Genomic DNA, 24,567 nt, shown 5'->3' on the forward strand with positions numbered 1-24,567 from the left:
TTTAGAAATGTTATGAATATCCTATGCTTTGTAAGGATAGAGTTTGTGAACAAATCTTTTCAGAATTTAAATTCTCTCCAGTTTGGATGTATGTTTTTTATATAAGATTTCAATAAAAATATGGAACTGGAAAAAAAAACTCCTTTCAGTTTTGCCCATAGCATTTCTACTCCTTCCAGACAACAATTCCTTGATGTAATCCCCCATCTGAACAGAGTTAGTTTTTTTTAAAGTCTAGAACCTTTACTTTTGAATGAGTCCTCTCTATACTCGTCTTAATATTAAACTGTACCATGCAGTAATCACTGGATACCAGATGAACACCCATTGTAATATCAGAAACACTTTCCCCATCTGTAAGCACTAAGTCCAATATGACCCCCCCATCCCACGTAAGTTCCATTACCACCTGATGGAACAGTTCTCCTTGTAGCAAATCCAGGATCTCCCTACTTCTAGAAGACCCCGCAATAGGGATACCCTAATCAACATCCAGCATGTTAAAATCACCTATTAGTAAAATTTCCCATTTTTTAATATATATTCTGAATATCTACTATTAAATCTCTGTCCAGTTCTTCCGTCTGTGAAGGAAGCCTGTATATCACGCCAATGTAAAAATATTTACCATTCCCTCTTTCTAAACTGATCCACAGTGCCTCTTCCTTGTCCTGAAGATCCTGCAATTGTATGGCTTTAATATGATCATTAACATATAACTCTACATCTCCTACCCTGTCTTTCCTGAACAGATTATAGCCCTGTATAACTACATCAAAGTCATGTTTCTCCGTGAACCATGTCTCAGTGATTACCAGTATATCCAACTCATCTTCTTCCATCACAGCTTGTAGATCCAGAATCTTGTTTCTCATACTACAAGCATTAGTATACAGTAAATTGCTTTCCAGACATTGCCCACTTTTCCCATCTGTGTAGAGGTATTCAGTGATTTACTTACCTGAGGGCTTATACTCACCAGGGGGCTTTGATCATCCTGCTCCCCATCACTTCTAGTTTAAAGCCCTCTTCAGTAGATTAGTCAGCCTACCACCAAAGACACTTCTTCCCTTCTTTGATAGATGTATACCATCCCTGCTCAGCAGCCCTTAGAAAATCATCCCAAGGTCCAGGAATCCAAAACACTCTCAACTACACCATCCATGTAACCATGCATTCATCTCCAGGATGTATGCTTCTCTGACCTGTGCACCTGACTGCTTCACATTCTATCCCAGAACCACAAAGTCACTTTTAAAATGTTTGCAGGGCTACCTGGCAGTATTCATTAGTGCCAACATGGATGAGCAGCATCAGATAATAATCATCAGGTTTGAAGAGTCTTGGCAATCTCTCCATAACATCTTGGATTTTGGCACCAGGCAGACAGCAAACCTCCCGGGACATCATGTCTGGTTTGCAAATGAAAGCTTCTGTACCCCTCAGTAGGGAATCGCCAACTACCACTACCTTACACCTCCTAGTGGTCATGGATCCAGCAATTTGGGGGATTTCAAGCTTTGGTCCTTCCTCTCTCTGGGATGCTCTCACCTCCTCCACTTCAGGGCAGCATACCAGTTCTTCAGTTCAAGGGCAGGTGGAGTCACAGTACCAATCTTGCAGGGTTCCATAATCTGAGTCCAGCTGTCTTCCCTCAGCACAGTTTCTTCTTCCCCACTGCTGGAAATCTTTGATGCCTCATGACCATTTCATCGATGTACCTCTTATTCTCATGGATGCTTCTAAGTCTTGCCACCTCCTCTCTGTTCCTTTACTTCCTTCATGAGGGATTCAAGCTGAATACAGCTTGCACATGGAACCACTCCTTCTGCATGGGTAACATTTTCTGTCTGCAGAGAGACAGAAGTTGTAACCTGAGCAGCAGCTTTGGTGACATGATGTTTCCCAGCAATATTGTGGTTGCAGAAGTACTTATACCTGGAAGAAAAAAGAAAGAGCAGGAAAAGCCTACCAAAGCAATGCTCTGTTCCTGGTTGGTTGAAGAACAAAAAAAACTCCACCTTGGGGTAGGTGGGAGGGAATTAACCTCAAGGACCACTTGTGGAGAATTTACTGGAGAATTTACAATCAAATAATCATTTTCTTTTTGTGTTATAAAATCGGCTTTATGTGCAAAATTTACGACTTCCCTTAATTTCTTTTTGTAACCTGATGGTAGGATCACTTGGGAGTGGAACATAATAGTTTCTGTGTTCCAATTGTTTCATGATTTCAGCTACATAGTCATTTGACTATTTCTCTGCGCTTCTCGGTTGGTTTTATGACAATCTGATTATTCTGGGCCAAAGATGTAGCATTTTTTTTGCTACTTCAACTTGTCTGCGGTGTTCTTTGCTCACATGTTTAAAGACAATAGACTGTTTTCAGTCCAATTCTTTATATGTGAGGTTGCAAACCATTGGACCCCTGAGGAAGGCGTGTTCGTCGAAACACGGACCGTGTAGGATCCGGTTGGATTTTTATCACAGTTTTTTTTATCATTGTACTTTTTAAATTAAATTTTCTTGGTTTTATATGTCGGTGTTTAATAAATTATCTCCAGAACATCTGCATCCACAGTTTTTGTTTTCATCCAAAGATGTAACAACTGCTCTTTCGGATTTAGATAAATTATAAAACCTTTTTTTTTTTTCAAAAGCTTTTCTCTACGGTTTGGATATCTCTGAGACCATATGTATTAAAGGCTGCAATCAAGGAGTCTACAGGTCCAGGTAGGACCCACCTGGATTGTTTTTTCTAAATAATGGTAGATGTATCCTTGTCTACAAAAAAAAGTGTGATCTGTAATTTCCTTTGAAAACAATGCACATCTATTCTAGTTTGAAATGAATCATAATTTGAGGTGGGGACAAAATTTAGACCTTTTTGAAGAACTTTAATCTCATTATCTTTCAAAGAATAGCTAAAGAGATTGAAAATAGGTAATTGAATTACTGCTTATCATAGTCCTTGCTCGACGTTGCGGTACAAAAAGGTTTGCATGCTTGATATGATCTCTTTTGCATAAGGGAACAGAAGACACAGGAATGTCCTGATGCTCAGGACATAGACAGCAGATGCACCAATTATGTGGATCAGAGCCTGAAATGATCCTATTACATCCAGAGCATTTTTTTAAAGTCGCTTGGTAACGATTTTGACATTGAGGGGAAAACAGCCGATGCAAAGTCAAAGGACTCAATAGCCTGGGGAGCTTGAGTAAAAATGAACCTAAGAATGATCAATGTTCCCAGGGAATAAAAAGGGCTCAAAGTGGCCCAAAGGCCAAAAACAAAAATATTGAGAAAAATGAACATAAACTTGGCAGAAATAAAGAAACACAAAGAAAATAAAGAATTATGACAAAAGTAAGAAAAATAATGATGGGAAGGCACTCAAAAACCAAAAAGGTTTAACGCACTGAGAAGAACACTAAAGACACAGCTTCTCAGCTCAGAAGAAAACAATGAACTGATGGTCCTGCAAGCCAACATCAGGCTGGAAGGCACCGGCATGCACAAGGTATAGGCACTACCTAAAGATTTAAAATAACAGTGTACTTGCCAGTGTCCATACCAGGTTCCGTGAATGATGTCACCCACATTAGAATACAATACCTGCTTGCCCTCTGAGAATTCTAGTTCTCTACTATATCTTTACTATCAGATATTCCCTTATGGGCTTACACTTAGATTACTCATACCACATGCCCCTTTTTAACAGTATTGTGTCAATTTGAAGTTGCATTTTTTGTCAATGCCAGAAAACTAGATTATATGGTCTCATACCACAGCCTTATTTCAGCTAGATTTGGGACTTGGAAATTAACAGCTCAAAGCTATTTAAACAGATTGAGGAATAAAAATATTTGCTTCCTAGTGTATGCTCTTGCAAAACAGAATAAACCAAATATATTCATATTTTAGACCAAATGTGGTTCAGAATAGCCTATTGTTCATTTAATTGCAGTAGGACAATTGTACAGTTGTAAAGCACACAGCTACTTTTAAACATGCAAACTTTGTTGGCAATTTTTAAAGAGGAACTACTGAGGCATTTTCTCTTTGAAAATTAGCTAGTATAAAGTATGCACACAATCAGAGCAATTCTATAACTGTGCATCCAGTAAAAGCTTTTTCTATAAAGGAAGGGTAGGCACCTACATTTCCTTTACAAAATAAAAGCCTGTCACTGTTAAGTGCAAACACGCCAGCCACAGAGCTGCTGTAAGTGTTAGCATCTAACTTCTAGATAGCAATTCAATCACTGTTGACCGATTCTCTGGCTGATTTTGGAACAGCAATTGATTCACTATTTTTTTTTGCATGCAAATGATTTGCATGGAGATGTCTGCTGTCCAGTGGCAAGAGGGAGTGGGAATCCCTCCTGGCATTTTTTGTGGCAGCGATCATCAGCGGACGGCGGCGGTCATTTTTTTTTTTTTGTTTGGGGAGGGAGGGAGAACTTTGTTGGGGGCGTGCTTTAAAAATTTTTTTTTAAATTGGGCAGATATTTTGCATGTGTAATACACGCAAAGTATCAGTGCCATTAAAAAAAAAAAATAAAATAGCAGACAGACCTACATGGCAGGGGCAGGTGCTCAAGGGTTCTGCTGCACAAGGGATGGGAGGGAGGGAACCTGAGTAAAGGTTCTGCTGCATATGGGGATGGGAGGGATGGATGGATAGAAAGATGCTGCAGAGGGAAGGCACAAGAGGATGGGTGAGAGGGGAGGAAAGATGATGCACATGTGTGGGAGAGAAAGGAAAGAGGAAGAATTGGGGTGAAGGAGAGGAAGGGAGAAATGATTATGTACATTCGTTTTGTACAATAAAACTTATGTTTTCATGCTTTGCTACCTTTTAAAGACCAAAACCTTTTATGTTATGACGTTTACATTTAATTTATATTAGTTCACACAAACACTCCCATCCATCCATCTGTTCTTGGTCCGGCCCCTCTGTCAAATTTAAGAACCCACTGTGGCCCACAAGTCAAAAAGTTTGCCCACCCCTACTCTAGCCCTTTCGACAGCCTCCCCTCACAAATACATATTATGTAATTAAGCAGGTATTTGGAGAATAACACTTAGGTGGAATTTTAACATTTATAGGCATTTATATTAAAAGAGCTGGCTTGTAATTGTTTTGAGTGTTGTTACAACTTTCCATATAACTGACCTTCCATCTAGTCTTCTACTTCATCTTTGCTTAGTTTTAAATTCTACATTACTTTATACTATCTGAACTGCTAAAATAAGCTTATTTTCAGGTTATCAATTAGTCTTGTAAGCTGTGATTATAATGCTGACATCATAATGCAGTTATAAATGAATAAGTTTACTGATCAGTACTAAACTGATATAAACAACACATACCGTCCACACTCATTGCCTCCCTCAGCACTTGCAGCTTCTTCTGTCTCTCTCTAATCCTGTCCAAGGCACTTGATATCGCTGAAGAAGATGACAAATCAGATATTTGTTGCATCCGATCCAGTTTTTGTGGACCAAAGGCATCTAGCGCCATACTCCCATCTGAATATCTGGCTTCTTTGCTTCTGGGAAAAATTGAGGTCCGCACAGATATTGCTTCAGATTTATAACCATGCCTGTGAGGGTCTCCAGAAAGAAAATTTTTATTAGCTGCTTTGTCTGATATGCAAAGCAGATCTGCAGAAGAAGCCCAAACCCTTCTCTTGGTGGCATGTTCTCCACTTTGGTTATTTTTACTTTCCAAATAGTTTGCCCTGAACTTGTAAGGACAGTAGGCATCCATAGTGTCCTCTTGTCCTGAGTTGTAGTCAGAAGAAGTGAAGTGAGAAAAATCCTCCCCACCTTGCACTCCAGTTGTGGCAAGAAATCCCATAGATTTACTGAGCCCTTTGTTCAAGAAGGAATTCTGTGAGACCAGAGGCTTGCACTCTTCCCGTCTAATGAGAGCTGTGCTTTTCCCTGCAATGAGGACAACATATCATAGAAAATATTAGAGCAAACATCAAGATTACATCAAATGACCAAAATTAAATCCTCTTAGGAAATAGAAATATGTTCTACAGCAGGAGTGCCCACACTTTTTGGGCTTGCGAGCTACTTTTAAAATGACCAAGTCAAAATGATCTACCAACAATAAAATTTTTTTAAAAACACAACGCACACTGTACGCAGAGAAAATGTTAATTATCATTTATATTCCGGGTTTTTTTCAAAGAGGTCAAGGCAGATGATTCTATGCACTGTCACCTCAGTAACAACCATACAAAAATAGACAAATATACCCTCCTCCCTTTTTAATAAACCACGATAGCAGTTTTTAGCGCAGGGAGCTGTGCTGAATGCCCCGTGCTGCTCTCAACGCTCATAGGCTCCCTGTGCTAAAAAACGCTATTGCGGTTTAGTAAAAGGGGGCCATAGTGCAAAATATAGACAACAGATATAAATTCTCAAAACCTACACATTTTGATCACTAAATTGAAAATAAAATCATTTTTCCTACCTTTGTTGCCGGTGATTTCATGAGTCTCTGGTTGCACTTTCTTCTTCTGACTGTGCATCCAATCTTTCTTCCCTGCTTTCAGCCTGTATGCTTCCTCTCCTCCAGACCTCATTCCCTCCCCCAACTTTTTCTTTCTCTCTCCCTGTCCTTTCTTTCTCCTCTCTTCATGCCCCTTACTTTCTTTCTTTCTTTCTGTCTCCCTGCCTGTCCCCTTTCTTTCTTTCTCCCTTCCTGCCCTCCCCCAAGCCACTGCCACAGCCATCGGGGAACAGATCCCAAAGCCACCACTGCCCCAAGCTCTCCCTGCTTCCCTGCGTCGGGCCGACCAGCATTCCTCTCCCCGATGTCAATTCTGCCGTCGGAGAGGAAGTTCCAGGCCAGTCAGGCAGCGACTAGCTGGCCCGGAACTTCCTCTCCGACGGCAGAATTGACATCGGGGAGAGGACGGCTGATCGTTCCGGTAGATTGTGAAGGTGATGTGAGTCTATCACAGAGCCCGGGATGGGCTCCGCGATTGACTCACTTTGCCTTCGCGATCCACCGGTTGATCGCGATCGACATATTGGGCACCCCTGTTCTACAGGATAATCTTTATGCAGGAATCCATAGCAGATTTATATAAAACTATAAAAGCAGTGTACCTAACAAGCCAGTAAAGTCCAAATATACTGCAACTGGAATATATGGAATGAAATTTCTATAGGCATAAAAATACCTAAAGGTTATGATGCCAAAATGAACAATAATAATAATAATAATAATTTTATTTCTTATATATCGCCAAAGCCGTATTAGTTTGAGGCGGTTTTCAACAAAGAAGGGCTGGACAGTCAGCGAAGAGGTACAATCAGCAAATACAGATACAATCAGCGAAAGGTACAATCAGCGAATACAGATGAAAAATGTAGGAAGCAGAAGACCGGTACAATAAAAGGGTCATGAGAAGGTGGGCAGGAAAACAGGGGTAAGGCATAAGAGAGATCTTGGGAGGTAAGGGTCAGGCAGGAGGTCTTAGGTTACAAATTGGTTAAATAGGTTAGTTTTTAGTAGTTTTCTAAAGTTTAGGTAGGATGAGGAGCAGCAACCTTCTGAATTATATTTTTTTCCTGTATCATTTTATTCATAAGGTAACAAGTTTAAAACAAACATGGTGAAATTTGTTCTTATCTGCTAATTTCCTCTCCTTGAATCCTATTAGACCAGTCTAAACTAGAGGGCTGTGCTTCAAAACAAGCAGATGGAGGCAGAGAACACTGACTTTAAGGGACATTGTTGCCACTAAAAGGATTGGTACTATTCTGGAATTCTCCAGCATGCTCTGGCCAAAGCTGATGACAATAACCTCTGGAACCAACAATAATACAAAATCCAACAGTAAAAGAAACAAACAAAATTATACTTATCCCCCAGTTCAGGGAGAAATACCATCTAATACAAAGCTTAATCATACCTGCAAGAACTCCACCTCCAAGAAGATCTATGGAAACAAAAATGAATGAATCTGATAGATTGGGACCTGGACTGGTCTAGTAAGATTCAATGAAAGGAAATTAGCAGGTAATAAATTTCACCTTCCTTATTCTCCTAGGCCAATCTAGACTAATAGGACATGCCCAAGTTTTACTACCCTGGATGAAATGACAATGCCCTCCTGAGGTCCACCTATCCAAAGATATTGCCCTTTTTCTCATGTTCATCTAATCTATAGTGCTTGACAGACAAATGTGCAAAGACTAACGCCCAGGAGGCGGGAGGGAGGTGGGGGTGATTCTGGTTTTAGGAAATCATGAATAATCAAAATCACGAGTCCTAAAACCGCAAATCAGGAGGGGGGAAGTGTAATTTCTCTACAACAACCAAAGGAATAGTGACAAACTATGACTGCTGAATTTGAGTCATACAAGAACAAGAAGATAATTTGAATACTAGCCTACTACTTGCACTAATTGCATATCCTTCAATAAAACTCTGTCATTACAAAAGGTTCCTTGAGAGAACCTTTTCCTTTCAAGTGGCCAAACTGAATATATGGCTTGCCAAAATGGTGTTAGAAGCTTCCTCTTACCTTGACTTTAGAAACCAGATAAAAATACAACTATTTAACAGGCTAGAATCTTAATGTTGTTCATTCTTTTAACCTAACTTTTTATCCTATTTTAAATTGTTTGTATTTCCTTATATAGTTAGCATTTTATTTTGTTGAATCTTCAGAAGATTTTAATCCGATGTATGCATTTGCATTGTATGTATTGCATGGTATGTACTGTGCTTGATTGTTGTGAACCGCCTAGAACTTTCTGGTATGACGGTATATAAAAATAAATTATTATTATTATTATTAATAGTCTACTTTATCTTTTCCTTTAAGTTATTGTTTATAACAGCATTGAATAAAACACCCATAGTAAGCACAGAGTTTAAAAGTAACTTGTCTAACATGTTAAGACTTGGAGACTTGCCTGCAACAGTAGTTTTACCTGTGGGAAGGCCTTTTCCTCTCAGCCTCTCTCGAATAGCCTGACTTCTATCAGTCTGAGTTTTTTTGTCACCATTGCCTGGGAGCTGATCAATCTAAAAAGCAGATAGATTCAAATGTGGCACATTAATGCAACAAAATTTTATTAAAATCGCAAAATATTTAGGTGCACAGAAATAAAGATGAACAAATTAAAACAAACAAATTTTACTGGACTAGCTTAATATACAGAAAGGGTGGTAAATGCATGGAACAGTCTCCCAGAAGAGGTGGTGTAGAAAGACTGTGTCTAAATTCAAGAGGGCCTGGGATAGGCACGTGGGATCTCTCGGAGAGAGAAAGAGATAATGGTTACTGTGGATGAGCAGACTAGATGGACTATTTGGCCTTTATCTGCCAGCATGTTTCTATGACTTCTCATTTCAGAATAAACATTTAGGTGAAGCAATTCAGAGGAAAGAAAGATTAGGTTCTTATCTCAATAATCGTCTTTCCTATAGATGGGTGTCGAGGTCCTGAACAGCTGGGTAGTCACCCTCAAACCATGTATTTTTGCAGAAGGCATCAATCATTTTCTTCAGTTCCGCCTCTTTCCCCAGAAGGTTGTGCTGTAACTTCTCAGTTTGTACCAAAGCAACCTAATATCAACACAGAAATGAGGGGACACGGAGAAGTTACCCGAATAACTTAAGTTCTGTTCTGCTTTGTAAGTAAAGTGCCTAAAACACATGACAGAAATATTACAACGTAAAAACAAGGTGAATCAAACAAGTCATCTACCTGAGTACAACCCACACTAACAGTTAAGGCATTTTGGGGGATATTCTATAAACAGCGTCAAACCTTTGGCGTTGTTAGGCGCTCTACCGATGCCTAAATTAATTGAGAAATGTCATTTAAAATGGCAAAATGTTAAAATTAAAGCACCTACCAGTGCCTAAATAAAAGGCATCGGAATTGTGCCTATGTAGGCACTTTATAGCGCTTAATGCATCTATGTAGGTGCGATTCATGGCATAGATAGATGCCGGAAATGTTGGCCTGGAAAACCCTGGCCTACAATTCCAGTGCCTATCTGTCCCGGAGGTGCGATTCTCTCTATGGTGCCATTGCGTGATTGACATGCGATCTGCAGCCGCTTTTTAGGCTGCTGCCAATTTTGGCGTTGCATAGAGAATCCAGGCTTTAACATTTAAGGGCAGTATATTCTAAATATATACCGCCTGAATAAAAAGAAAAAGAAATTATCCTACAAAAGGCAGCAAAAGCCTGAAGAACAAGGAAACAGTAAATTAGGATCACAGGATCAAAATGTTCTTTTGGATTGTGATAAACTGGTTAAATTAATCAGATATATTACATTACATTAGAGATTTCTTTTCCGCCATTACCTTGCAGTTCAAGGCGGATTACAAAAAGAGATATAAAAGAGATATACATAGTGGGATACAGTAAATTATTGGTGAATTCAAAAGCAATTGAGAAGAACTGGTAGTATCTGTGGGGCGGGGTGAGGGCAGGAGGATGGACGGTAATTGATATGTTAAGAGTGATTCAGTGATTTCTTGAAGAGAATTGTTTTTATTTCTTTTCTGAAGATCTTGTATTCAGGGGTGGTTATCATTAGGTTGGAGATTTGGTTATCCAGTTTTGCTGCTTGTGTTGCCAGTAGTCCGTCATACAATTTTTAACGTTTGACTTCTTTGATTGGAGGGTGTGTGAAAGGGGTGTGTGTTTTTCTATGTCTGGGTGATGTAGTTTGGTAGAGGCGGTTGTTTAGGTAGATTGGGCTGTCTCCATTTAACGATTTAAATAGCATGCAGTAGAATTTAAATAGTATTCTTTCTTGAATTGGTAGCCAGTGTGAGTCGATGTATGCTTCTGTGATATGGTCGTGTTTCTTCAGTGAGTAGATGAGTCTCAGAGCTGTATTTTGGATTGTTTGTAGTTGTTTAATCATTGTTGCAGGGCAGGGGAGGTAGAGGATGAAGCTTGAAGAAAATTTGAGATGTTAAGCATGCTATTTTGAACATTAGGTGTGCTTGGAAAGAAAGCCAGTTGAGTTTTCTCAGCAAAGGTGTTGCTCTGTGCATATAGTGATTTTTAGAAAGTTGCTTTTTTCACATTTATATCCCCTGAGAATGCAGAGATGGAAAAGGGGCATTTATGTATTTATTTTATGTAAGTATTTCCTGGAACAGTTACAATAAAACAAAGAAAAAATAATACATTGCAGGAGCATATATGTAATATGTAAGGCTGTACTTACTGTATAATCATGTACATGGAATGACTCATCACCGCCAAACTTTAGGGTGTGCAAGCCTATACTTTGTACAGTGGTTACAGTGATTTTATTATTTGCATTCCTGTGCAAAATTTAGATGATGTAATAACAGGACAATTACTTAGTGAAAATGTAGTTAGCTTGTCAAAAGTTGATAATAAATGTTAATTCCACAGCATGCAAGATAAGTATGATTATGGCAGTGCCGGCATACGGAATAGAACTCAGCAGAACTGAAATAACTATTTTATACAAGATCGATGTACCAACACTAATGGAAGATTAGGTTCTTCTTACATTTGCTAATTTTCTTTCTTGTAAACAGGATTATCAGTCTTGACCAATGGGTATTTACCTTCTTTTACTGTGAAGACTGTAGAGAGCCTAATTTAGATATTTTTCTGCTCCTCCTCCTCTCACTCTAGGCAGTGCTAGATTTCCTCAAGTCTGTATCAAAGCAGCGGGTCAGCCCTTAAGTGGGTACAGAAAGAAAGAGATGGCACGCAGGGATTTTCCCCAAGATAACACAAGTCTGTTCTGCTCAACAAAAACAGCATTAATTAAAACATTTTGTAATACATAACGAGATGAAATGAAACTTGTGTGCAACCTGCATCAACAATTCGAAAGTTACTCAATTTGCAAATTTATATTACTGTAATAATTTTTTTCCTCCCTGACTGAAAGAGACAGTGGAAGTATACAAAATGTCTGACCCTCCAGACATGTCTGAGACAGAAAGCAGGCTAATTAACTCACAGGGCGGGCATCAAGAATCATATTTCTGTTTATAAGAAAGAAGATTAGCAAAGGTTAAGACACAACCACTAAAAACACAGTCTTGGCTGTTAAGTCCGTGAGCAAGACCTCTTTCAAGGGTTCATATAGAGCCCGAGTTAGTGCCTTGAGGACAAGATTAAGATTCCATGACGGAAAAGGCTTTTGCACAGGGGGGTGAAGACACACTGCTCCCTTCAATAACCTGGACACGTCTGGATGAGCTGTTTGGTCTGCCCTCTAAAGCTATCTGTACCATGAGTGAACCCACTGCAAAGCCTTTATCAAGCCGTTCCTGAAGAAAGGCAAAGTCCATGGCAATTGGAGCTTTGATTTGACCTGTGTGTTTCTGACTGCACCAGCTCTGGAAACACTTCCATGTCTTTCTATAGGCTGACAAAGTGGACTGCTTCTTAGATCTTAGCAGGGTGGTTATCACCAATTCAGAACAGTCTTTGCACACTAAGGCTTCACACTCAAGAGCCAAGCCATAAGACCAAAGCGGTGTAGATCCACCAGGGCAATGGGACCTTGAGATTGGAGGCCCAGATGACAGAGAAGCCTGAGCCCTTTGCCTCTCTGTAGATGCACTAGATCTGCATACCACGCTGTCTCAGCCAATCCAGGGCATCCAGAATTACTCACTCCTTGTAGGTCCTTATCCTTTGGAGGACTCTTCCTATCACTGGCCAGGGGGGAACACATACAGAAGCTCTGCTTGAGGCCAGGGCTGGACTAGAGTGTCCAGGCTATCACTTCCTGGCTCGTTTCTTCAACTGAAGTACCAGGTGACCTTCTTGTTGCTGGCTGATGCCATGAACTCGAACGTCGGTCACCCTCAGCGCTGCAGAATGCTTTTTAAGGCCTCCTTAGACAGAAACCACTCTCTGGGATCTAGTGTCTGAAGACTCAGGAAATCTGCTTGTATGCTGTCCACTCCTGCTACATGTGCCGCCATGAGAGCCAATAGATGGGCCTCAACCCATCGGAACAGCATTTGAGCCTCCAATCTCATTGGTGCACTCATGGTGCCTCCCTGCCAGTTGATGTAGACAAGGACCATTTTGCCCTCTAAGGGCTAACCTGATCACTCTCCATTCCATGTAGTTGATTGAACAACCCCTCTGTGAGGGTAACCATCAGCCATGCAACGGGTGCTCTTAGTAATGGGCTCCCCAGTTAAAGAGGCTGTCATCTGTCATCAATATCTCCCAAGTGGATATGTGCAGAGACATTCCTTGGTATAGGGACCATAGCTCCAGTCACCAGTCCAGGCTGCACAGAGCTGTTTTTGTCCAAAGGCAGTTTTAAAAGCAGCACATCTGACTGCGAGGACCACCGGGAGAGCAGCGCCTCCTATAGAGGCATAAATGCGCTCTCGCCCAGGGTATCACATCTATCATTATCACCATAGACCCAAGAATCTGATGCCTGAGCTTTGCTCTGTGTGCTTCCGAAAGAAAGATCCTGTTCCGATCTGTATCGAACAGTATTCCCAAGTATTCCAACGATTGTGTCAGAGCCAAGTGACTCTTTCTGAAGTTTATCACTTAGTGTAGGCTCTGCAGAAGCTGGACCACTTGGGCCATCAGTGCCTCAAATGGTGCCCTTATTAGCCAATTGTCTAGATAAGGGTGCACTTGTATCCCCGCTATGCCCCCCCATGACCATTACCTTGTTGAAGGTGTGTGGTGCTGTAGCTAGTCCAAACAGAGAGCAGAGAACAGAGATGGCGTTCTAGTACATGGAACCTCAAGAACATTCTGTGAGCCGGGAAGATAGGAATATGCAGATACGCCTCCATCAGATCTAGGAAGGCAAGGAATTCCCTCTATGCCACTAATGCAATGATTGACCAGACCGTTTCCATGTGGAAGTGGAGGATTTTGAGGGCTGACTTCAGATCCAGGATCATTCTCCAATCATCCGATTCTCTTTTGGGCACAATAAAGTATATTGAGTATCTGCCCAAGCCCCATTCACCTTCTGGAACAGCCTCTATGGCTCCTAGATCTCTGAGCCTCTAGTTTTCCTGAAGGATAATTTATGAAGATATCCAGAAGGGATCAAAATAATTCTAGCTTGTACCCCTCCCAAAAAACATCCAGCACCCAGCGGTCTGAAGAGATCCACGTCATACATATGAAAACTTTGCCAGCCTCCTCCCCCCTCCCTGAAGGGGATGGCTACATGCCTGGCTTCATTGCTGCTTTTGGGGGGCTGCAGTGAAATGGGATACAGATGCCTGGGGGTGCCTGGCACTCCTGAACCTCTGTCTCAGGCCTTGAGATGTCCTCTGGGAAACTGACGCTAATGAGTACTGTCGAAATTGCCTTGAGGCACGATAATTTCCCTGACTGGACCTTCATAGGGCCTGTTGTCTGCTGTCCAGTAAGGACTCTGGCTTACGATTTGCCACACTGGCCATCAGATCATTAAGACCCTTGCCAAAGAGCAATTGCTCTTTAAAGGGGAGTTTGCTTAACGTCGCCTTAGAAGCTGAACCTCTTGTCCATTTCCTGATCTGTGGGCAGAGATGGTGTATGCTGAGACATTACTCAAGATCTTAAAAAGGTCATAAAGCCATCCTCTATGTAATCAACCCCTGCCAGAAGGGGGTCTCCCGCCTAGCTGAGCTTTGAATGGCATCTTGGGTGACAAATGATGCTGCCGCTGCTGCTTTTAGGCCTAGCACCACGGTCTCATAGTCTCTTAATGACAAAGTCCAGTCTGCGATCCTGGCAGTCCTTCAGAATCTCTTCACCTTCACTGAGAATGGAGATATATTTAGTAACTTGTACCATTAGGAAATTCACCTTTGGCATGGATTTCCTAGTGCTGGAACTTGACATCCATCAGGCAGAGCTTTGTCATAGACTTGGCTACCTGCAGGGGCCTCTCAGGAACCTCTCAGTGGTCAGTGGTAATGCCTGGTTGTGAGGGAAAGCATGTTGCTTGAATCTTTGTGCTGCTCATGAGTGAGCACTGCGTAGCAGCAGTCTGGGGTGGCTCCAGCTTTAATTCTTGGATAGATCCTGTAATGATTCCCTGCAGAGTGGATGGCTTGAACAATCTGCGTACTGTTGGGTCCTCTCCAAGGTCAAAGGCTGCCATCTAATCTTGGTCTAGCCCACCAAGCTGAGATGCTGAAACTCCAAGCACCTAGGAATCCCAACCGAGAAAATAAAGTAATGGACTCTGAACCATCTTCATCCAAATCCTGCACTGCCTGGGTCCCTGACACTTAAGAATGGCTTTGACTAGGAGACCTTATGCACATCACAGGAAGAAGCCCAGGCATTACTCTTGTCGAAACTCCTGAGGGGCTAGGCTGGCTTCATAGATCATATGTATGAATTCAGAGGTCAAGCACTGCCTAGGTTGCCCGGAGGGACCTAGCAGGACCTCCTGTGGTGCCTTCTGGGGTTTGTCTACTGACATGCTGCTGTGTTTCACAAGGGACACAAGCTCTACATTTTCCATCTCTAGTCACAATTTCTGGCCCAGGAAGCATTCCATATGGGCTCCAATCCCCCCAGAGGCATGAGAAGGGGTGAAGCTCGAAGCTCCTGCTCCCTTTACTTGTTGCGCCAAAGTGGTACAATGACCCTTCTTGGACAGGCATCTGCTGCAAATCTGGCATGAATCCAAAGGATCTACACCTGAGGAATTTATCTATGCCCTTGTTAATTAAAAAAGGGGGGACGAGTTTAGGCAGATAAAAGATTTTTTGAAACAAAATTGGGAAATCCAAGATGGCCACCATGATAGCGATTTTAAAGCTTAAAACTGCCCTTGGAGGAAAACTGAAACACCAAAAATTCAGGGAAGGGGTTTTTAGAGGTAGGGAACCCTGTCCCTAGCATCAGAAACCTTTATAATTAACCTTTAAGCCCACCTCCACCCCCCAGTTTTCCCATAGGCTGTAACAGCCTTACTCACAGTGCCACGCTGGATGCTGGGAACTGCTCACAGAGAACTTCTAGTCAGAGGTATGAGAGGATTTCTGCCTCAGACAAGACTGACAAAGGAAAAATGGCTTGTTTCTTCAGTCTTCTGTCCAGTCTCTCTGTGGTACCGACCCTCAGATCCCCACTGGAGCCTGCACAATGTTGTGGGGGGAGGAATGCTGCTGGCCCCGATCCTGGTACAAAACTGCCATGGAAGCCACACAGTCTATACTTAAGCCCACTGTAGATGAACCCTGGGATGAGCCTGCTCCCAAGGAAACAGTCACCGAATCTCCAGACTGTTAATGCAAGCCAGCCATATAGGAATCATGGAAAGCATGTGCCTGTGGGCTACAGACCTCTATCCTGAAAGTCTGTTTCTTCTCGCAGCATAAGATGTCTCGGGAGAATTGAAAGCTTCTGCAGCACCAAAAAGCCTCCTGTCCTGGCCTTCCTTTGCCTCCCTCCCACCTCCTCCATGCACCTTTTATGATCCCCGGTGGTCCAGCGGTGAATCAGAGCAGAAGCGGCCTTCCCGCACTCCTGCCCCATGGAGAGCCGCTTGTGATTGGCTTGGACAGGAGGCGAGAGGGGTCACTCCTGTCCCCGCCCACTGCTGGCTCACCAGGTCTTACAGCAAGCCTGGGGAAGACCTGCAACAGGTCCAGAAGGAGGGCAGGTGGGCGCTGATCTGAATATAAGCTGAGACTTCCATTTTTGGGCAAGTTTTTTGGCCCAAAAATCTCAGCTTATATTTGGGTATATATGGTACAAGTCATTGCTTTGCTCATTCTGACTTTTTAAGATTTAGTCAACATAAAATATCTAATAGGCTGATGGCTTCATGATCAATTTACACATTTAAGTAACTGAAGGATGAATAAAAGTTGTTTAAATAAAAATTCTTAAACCAATTGAGTCAGAATCTATAAATTTCAACTGCTAGTTGACTCACCCTGGAAAGACTTCCGAGAACCAACTTAACCAGCTGCTTCACATAGGAGAAAGAGGGAGCACAGCTGCTGTTCCTGATATGGGCACTGCAGGCATCCAAAACTGTACGAACAGACACCCGGGTGTAAATGAGGTCCTCACACATGCCAAGTAGTATGCTGTTTAGATGATCTCCAAGCTTGATAGGCTAAAACAGGAGGAAAAAAAAATTCACACTAATATAACGACTTAATTTACAATGTGTAGTCTATTTCACTGAGGGATGAAAGAGATCTAGTATGAAGAAAATGGATCTGATTCAAAATAGATTAATTTCCATATGCCCAGAATAGGAAAACTGTCGTTTCAAATATGACCCAATATCAGAAAAGGCTATAAAGCAACACTAACAAACGGATATATTAAATGTATTTCTTTCTGTTGTTAGTTAAGAACATAAGAATAACCTTATTGGTTCAGACCAATGGTCCATTAAGCCCAGTAGCCCGTTCTAAACGGTGGCCAATCTAAGTCACTAGTACCTGGCCAAAACCCAAGGTGTAGCAATATTCCATGCTACCGATACAGGGCAAGCAGTGGCTTCCCCTGTGTCTTTCTCAATAACAGACTATGGACTTTTCCTTCAGGAACTCGTCCAAACCTTTCTTGATTAAGAGATTAAAACAATTGGGGCCCCATTATTCAGCCTACAGTGGTAAGTGGCTTGTAAGTGCTCATAGCCTGGCTTGAATAATGAATTAATTGTGAATATTAAATGTCGGGGTATCACTAGCCTCTGGCACTGAATATCCAAGTGAGTAAAGCAGCCCAGAAGTTAAAAGTATACCAGTCGATATTGAAACCAGTGCCCAATTAACCTGGGGAAAATGTTAGGACAGTCTTTCAGTCGTCCTACCTTTATCTGCTCACTTAACCAGTTTGCAGATTGAATATCACCACTAATCAGATAAGTGTTAGCTCTGTCCATGTTCTGCTCCCAGCCCACCCCTAGCTTAGCTTTAGCAGTCAAAAGGGATATTTAGCGGCACTATCTGGTTAAATGTCATTAAAACTTGTATCCAGGTATGACCAGCATTAGTGAGGTTTAACCAGGGAGAAGCCTTTCCTGCCTGGTTAAACTTTTTTGAAAACTGACTCCCCCTCCCCCCTTGTTTTTCAGCAAAAATCTCACCAGAAATCTACAAGCAAATACAAATAAGAATTATGTACATATTATTTACCTTCAGCAATTTAATTTTTTTCCAATATACCAGAAATTTAAATTTATTGAGTTCTGGCTATCTAAGCAGAGAAAAAACTTAGATTTCTAGATGACTGAGGTATAAAAGAGGCTCTGAGGGAAGACAAGGCCATAGCGGAGAGATTAAATGAATTTTTTGATGTGAGGGAGCTACTAGTGCCAGAAATGGTATTCAATTCTGATGAATCAGAGACACTCAAACAGATCTCTGCAACACTGGATGATGTAATGGGTAGGTTTTAGGGTTTTTTTAATATTTAAATTTTTATTGGTTTTCAAATAAAGCACCGAAAAACAATTCAAAGCTTACAAGCATTGAAATTCAGAAGCAAACATACCACTCAGTATACAAAGTGTACCACATAATGAAACAGGAAAAAAAAAATTAAATAACCATCAAACTGCCCATAGAACCCATAAAATTCTCCCCAACATAACACCATACCTTCATTATTGTCATCCTAAATCCGATCAGCCCATTTATATGGCAGACCGATCCATTAAACATCAAATACCAATAGTACTTCACCTCCACCACCCCCCCATACTCAACCCTCCCCACTAAGTATACAAAAAGATTGGTCAGGAAACACGAGTATAATAAGAATACAATTGTGTATTAGAAGAGACCCACTTAACCCTGAAGTGTATCCAATTTGACAGCAAACCTCTGCCAGGTCCCCAGATTTTACACATAAAACTCATTCCTTTTTTCCCACTGAAATTTCCATTCTCCCCATTGACACTAAACCCAATGTTCATTCTTTATGTGGAGGGAACTAAATTATTCTTCCAATATAATGCGATAAGACATTTGGCTGCAGCAAAACCCAGCCGTAGTAGTCTAGTTTGCCATTTAGAGAGACAGATATTGTGTAACTCCAAGAGACAACCTTGGGGGTGATCTTGAGTTTAATGCCTAATAAAATAGATAGTGTGTTCGCCACCCCCTTCCAGAACAGCATCAATACAGGGCATTCCCACCATATATGGAAAAAGGAGCCCGGTGAGACTCCACATCTCCAGCACGCATCCGACATCTTATGTAATCTCTCCGGAGTATAATACCACCAGGTCAAGACCTTATATGCATTCTCCAGTATCAGTACACAAGTGGATGTCTTATTAACCTCCCCACAAATACAAGACCATTCCTTAGGAGTAAGAGCATGTCCCAAATCTCGTTCCCATTGTTTCATATATAAGAAACTACTCTGGCTTGGCCCAAATTTAGCTCAGCTACCCACCTCAATCCCACTGCCCTCTGGCTCCACTCTGCAGCTCAAATTCTCCAGCAAGGTCCTGGGCGTCATCATTGACTCTACATTGTCCTTCAATGACCACCTCAACTCCATGGTAAAAAAATGCTACTTCAGCCTACACATGTTGAGGAAAGTAAGATCCTGCTTCCACCAAAAACATTTTGTCATTCTCGTCCAATCCATCATCCTCTCCAGACTGGACTACTGCAATTCTATCTTCATAAGCCTAACAAAGAAAAACCTTCACAGACTCCAATGGATCCAAAATGCCGCTGCCAAGCTTATCTTTGCAAAAAATAAATTCGATTACATCTCACCGCTCCTTTCCAAGCTTTATTGGCTCCCGATAATTTCCAGAGTTCACTTCAAATGCATCTGCCTAACTTTCAAGATCCTCCACGGCATCCTTCCTCCTTTAATTCCACTTTCTTGGAATTCCTCAAATCTTAATACCACCAGATCTACCCAAAAATCGAAATTATCCTTCCCCTCATTAAAAGGCATTTCCCACCCAGGAAAACTGGGGACTTCCCTCTCCTTCAGATTCATCGAGCTCTGGAACAACCTTACCTCCCCTCTTCTAAACCTGAGTGCTCTTCAACCCTTCCGTAAACATCTGAAAACCTGGCTCTTCTCCAAAACCTAACACTCCCCCCTCTTCTGACATCCTAGCCCTCTAACATTCTTCTCCCCTCTAATCTTCATCTAGCCCTTCCATGGAGTTCCTTCTCATTACAATTCCTGTAAACCGTGCCGAGCTCCACAACTATGGAGATGGTGCGGTATACAAACCCAAGGTTTAGTTTAGTTTATAAGAAAATGCATATTTCATGCCCTCTCCAATATTGATAAAGTACTGAAATGGGTCTCAGAACCATCTTAAACAGAAGCCATAAATTCTCCAGATGTTCCCCCTTAATAGGTGTCACCTAATCCCATCCCATAGTATGGACAAAGTGCCAGATTTGATGATAAACTAAATAATCACTCACAGGAATTCCATACTTAAGCTGAAGAACCTCAATTCACACCACTGCCCCCTCCTGTAAAAAATCCTGGAAAGTAACCAAGCCCAAATGTGCCCACCTTTCAAAAACTTTATTTTCCCTACCCGCCAGAAATTATGGTTTATCCCTCAATGATGCCAAGGAAGACACTTGTAATGGGTCAGTTTTACAAACTGAACAGTAGCAAATTGCCTGGACCAGATAGTATACATCACAGAGTGCTGACAGAATTGAAAAAAAATGAACTTGCAGAGCTACTGTTAGTAATTTGTAATTTTTCTATCAAATCCAGCATAGTACCGGAAGACTGAAGGATGACCAACGTGATGCCGAATTTTTTAAAGGGTTCCAGAGGTGATCCAGGAAATTACAGACCAGCGATTTTGATTTCGGCAAAATAGTAGAGACTATTATAAAGAACAAAATGACAGAATATATACATAAGCATGGATTAATGAGAGAAAGCCAAAATTGTTTTAGTCAAGAGAAATCTTGCCTCGCCAATCTACTGCATTTCTTTGAAGGGGTGAATGAACATGTGGATAAAGGTGAGCTGGTCGATATTGTGTATTTGGATTTTCAAAAGGCATTTGACAAAATACCCCAAGAAAGACTTCTGAGGAAATCAGAAAGTCTTGGGATAGGAGGTAATGTCCTGTTATGGATTAAGAACTGGCTGAAAGAGAAAACAGAGAATGGGTTTAAAAGGTCACTATTCTCAATGGAGAAGTGTAAATAGTGGGATTCCCCAGGGCTGTGTGCTGGGACCACTGCTTTTTATCACATTTATCAATCATCTGGAGTACTGTGTCCAGTACTGGTCGCCGCACCTCAAGAAGGACATGGCAGTACTTGAGGGGGTCCAGAGAAGAGCGACTAAACTGATAAAACGTATGGAACATTATTCATATGCTGACAGGTTGAAAATGCTGGGGTTGTTCTCCCTGGAAAAGCGGCGACTTAGAGGAGACATGATAGAAACCTTCAAAATCCTAAAGGGCATAGAGAGGGTAGACAGGGATAGATTCTTCAGACTGTGGGGAACCATAAGTACTAGGGGTCACTCGGAGAAATTGAAAGGGGACAGGTTTAGAACAAATGCTAGGAAGTTCTTTTTTACCCAGAGGGTGGTGGACACATGGAACGCGCTTCCGGAGGATGTGATAGGCCAGAGCACATTACAGGGGTTCAAGGAAGGTTTGGATAGGTTCCTGGAGGATAAGGGGATTGAGGGGTACAGATAGAACTAGAGGTAGGCTATAGAAGTGGTCAGAAACTACTTCACAGGTCACAGACCTGATGGGCCGCCGCGGGAGCGGACCGCTGGGTGCGATGGACCTCTGGTCTGACCCAGTGGAGGCAACTTCTTATGTTCTTATGCTCTTATCTAGAAATGGGAATAACTAGTGAGATAATTAAAGCTGTTCAAAGTTGTTAATTCGCAAGAGGATTGTAAAAAATTACAAGAAGACCTTGAGAGCCTGGGAGACTAGGCGTCAAAATAGCAGATGATGTTTAATGTAAGCAAGTGCAAAGTGATGCATGTGGGAAAGAGGAACCCAAACTATAGCTATGTGATGCTGGGTTCTATGTTAGGAGCCACTGCCCAGGAAAGGGATCTAAGTATCATTGTTGAAGATACGTTGAAACCCTCAGCTCAATGTGCAGCAATGGCTAAGAAAGCAAATAGAATGTTAGGAATTATCAGGAAATGAATGGAAAACAAAGATGAAAATGTTATAATGCCCTTGTATTGATCTATGGTATGGCCACACCTCAAATACTGTGTGCAATTCTGGTCACCGTATCTCAAAAAAGATAGAGCGGAATTAGAAAAGATACAGAGAAGGGTGACAAAAATGATAAAAGGAATGGAATGACTTCCCTAAGAGGAAAGGCTAAAGTTACTAGGGCTCTTCAGCTTGGAGAAGAGATGGTTTAAGGGTGATATGATAGAGATCTATAAAATACTGAGTGGCGTGGAAAGAGTAGACGTGAATCTCTTATTCACTCCAAAAATACTAGGACTAGGGAGCATGCAATGAATCTACTAAGTAGTAGATTTAAAACCAATGAAAATATTTCTTCACACAACGTGTAATTAAACTCTGGAATTTGTTGCCAGAAATCAGTTAGCTTAGAGGGATTTTAAAAGGTTTGGATAATTTCCTAAAAGAGAAGTCCATAGGTCATTATTGAGATGGCTTGGGGAAATCTGCTTATTTCTAGGATAACAAGCATAAAATCTGTTTTACTATTTGGGATCTAGCTAGGTACTTGGGACCTGGATTGGCCACTGTTGGAAACAGGATACTGGACTTGATGGACTTTGTCTATCCCAGTATGGCAATTCTTAGATTCTTTTTATATGTTAAGGAGGGTCTTGAATTGAATAGACTGAAAATTCTACAGGAATCAAAACATACATTGGAATCTCTTTGGGCAGAAATTCCATGTGTAAATGGGAAAAGGATAGTAATAGAAGTGGATTACCATCTGCCTGGCCAACAGATGCTGAAATGTTATCAGAAATTAGGGAAGTTATTCTGGGTAACGCATTAATAACAGGTGATTTCAATTACCCTGAGGCTGACTGGGTAAATGTTAATATCAGGGTATGCTAGAGAGGTAAAATTCCAAAATCAAAGACTGCTTTATGGAGCAGCTAGTTCAGAAATCTACAAGACGCAAAGCATTTCTAGACCTAGTCTTTAGTGGAGCGCAAGAGGTAATAGTGCTGAGGCCACTTGATAACAGTGACCATAACATGATCAGATTTAATATAGTCTCTGGAGTAAGTACACACAGGAAATCCAATACAATAGCATTTAACTTTAAAAAAGGAGACTATAACATGAAGAGAATTGTAAAAAAAAGAAACGTAAAGGAGCAATTGCGAAGGTCAAAAATTTTAATCAGGCATCGTTATTCAGAAATACCAAACTGGAAACCCAAACCAGATATATTCCATGTATTAAAAAGGGAGGAAGGAAGACCAAACGGCAGCAGTGGTGGTTATCAAAGAGGTGTAATACAACTATATTGAAAACTATAGTCAAATTCACAACTTATAATCTATGGTTGCACAGCATAAGATGTTTACCTGGCTCTGAGGTACTTCATAGTCCACTCCCCAATATAATGTCATGCCAAGAGAGTAAACATGAATCTGTAAGACAAACAAAAACATCTTTTAATTAAGTTTCAGGAGGAAGCATTTGCAATGCTACCAAAATTACAACTGTAGAATGCAGAGAAAAAGTATGTGAACCCCAAATATAATGATGAAAATGCCAAGTTCTTACTATGATACCATTTTTTTACCCCAGTCCTTTCCTAAGAGATAAAAAAAAAGTATAAATTAAACTCTGCTCAAGATACAATGTTGATTATTTTGGAAGCTCTATTCATGTTTTGGATGCTCTAAACCGGAATTTGGATGTGCAAAGTGCAAGAACAAGATAGGGTCATCCAAAAGAGTAGAATGTCCAAATGCCAGGGATGTGTTTGGGCAAGACTAGGGAGAAGGTGACACTTGGACATCCCTGTTCCAACCATTCCCTAGTACAGACTGTGATTGAATATCTATGTCCCTAAAGATGAAGGTTAGTATTTAGACCTGCTTCTAGGAACATACAGGTAACCGAATAGTGCTTTACTGGAGGTGTTCAGGAGGAAGGGGGGGTAGCGCATCTTTAATTTCTCCTGTGGTTGCTGTCCCCTCCCCAGCCTCCCACCCCCCAAGAAAGTAACACTAGCAAGGAAAATTAAGTTATGCTGCACTTCTTTGAGGGAGTAAACAGACATATAGACAAGGGCAACCCGGTCGACATTGTATATCTGGATTTTCAGAAGGCGTTTCACAAGGTTTCACATGAACGACTACTTCGGAAAATTGCAAGCCATGGAATCGAGGGTGAAATACTCACGTGGATTAAAAACTGTCTCGAACATAGGAAACAGAGAGTGGGGGTAAATGGACAATACTCAGACTGGAAGAGTGTCAGTGGGGTGCCACAGGGCTTGATGCTTGGACCCGTGCTCTTCAACATCTTTATAAACAATCTGGACATTGTACGATGAGTGAGGTGATTAAATTTGCGGACAATACAAAGTTATT

The 24,567-nt window shown here is 41.3% G+C and overlaps 1 protein-coding gene across 6 annotated transcripts in view; it reads right to left on the minus strand.

Moving 5' to 3' along the window:
• PTPN13 (protein tyrosine phosphatase non-receptor type 13) overlaps positions 1–24,567 on the minus strand; it is a 626,469-nt gene that overhangs the window by 403,250 nt on the left and 198,652 nt on the right. For 5 of the 6 annotated variants that reach the window (XM_033963031.1, XM_033963011.1, XM_033962994.1 and 2 more), the window contains 4 exons: positions 23,551–23,616; positions 16,940–17,125; positions 8,954–9,065; positions 5,378–5,953 (listed from right to left, as the gene is read on the minus strand). In XM_033963031.1, the coding sequence (XP_033818922.1) occupies positions 5,378–5,953; positions 8,954–9,065; positions 16,940–17,125; positions 23,551–23,616 (940 nt within the window). The remainder of the gene's footprint in view (positions 1–5,377; positions 5,954–8,953; positions 9,066–16,939; positions 17,126–23,550; positions 23,617–24,567) is intronic. The other variant, XM_033963022.1, reaches the window with a different exon arrangement.

The sequence above is a fragment of the Geotrypetes seraphini genome, chromosome 1 (assembly GCF_902459505.1).
Source record: "Geotrypetes seraphini chromosome 1, aGeoSer1.1, whole genome shotgun sequence".
In the NCBI taxonomy this organism is placed as follows: Eukaryota; Metazoa; Chordata; class Amphibia; order Gymnophiona; family Dermophiidae; genus Geotrypetes; species Geotrypetes seraphini.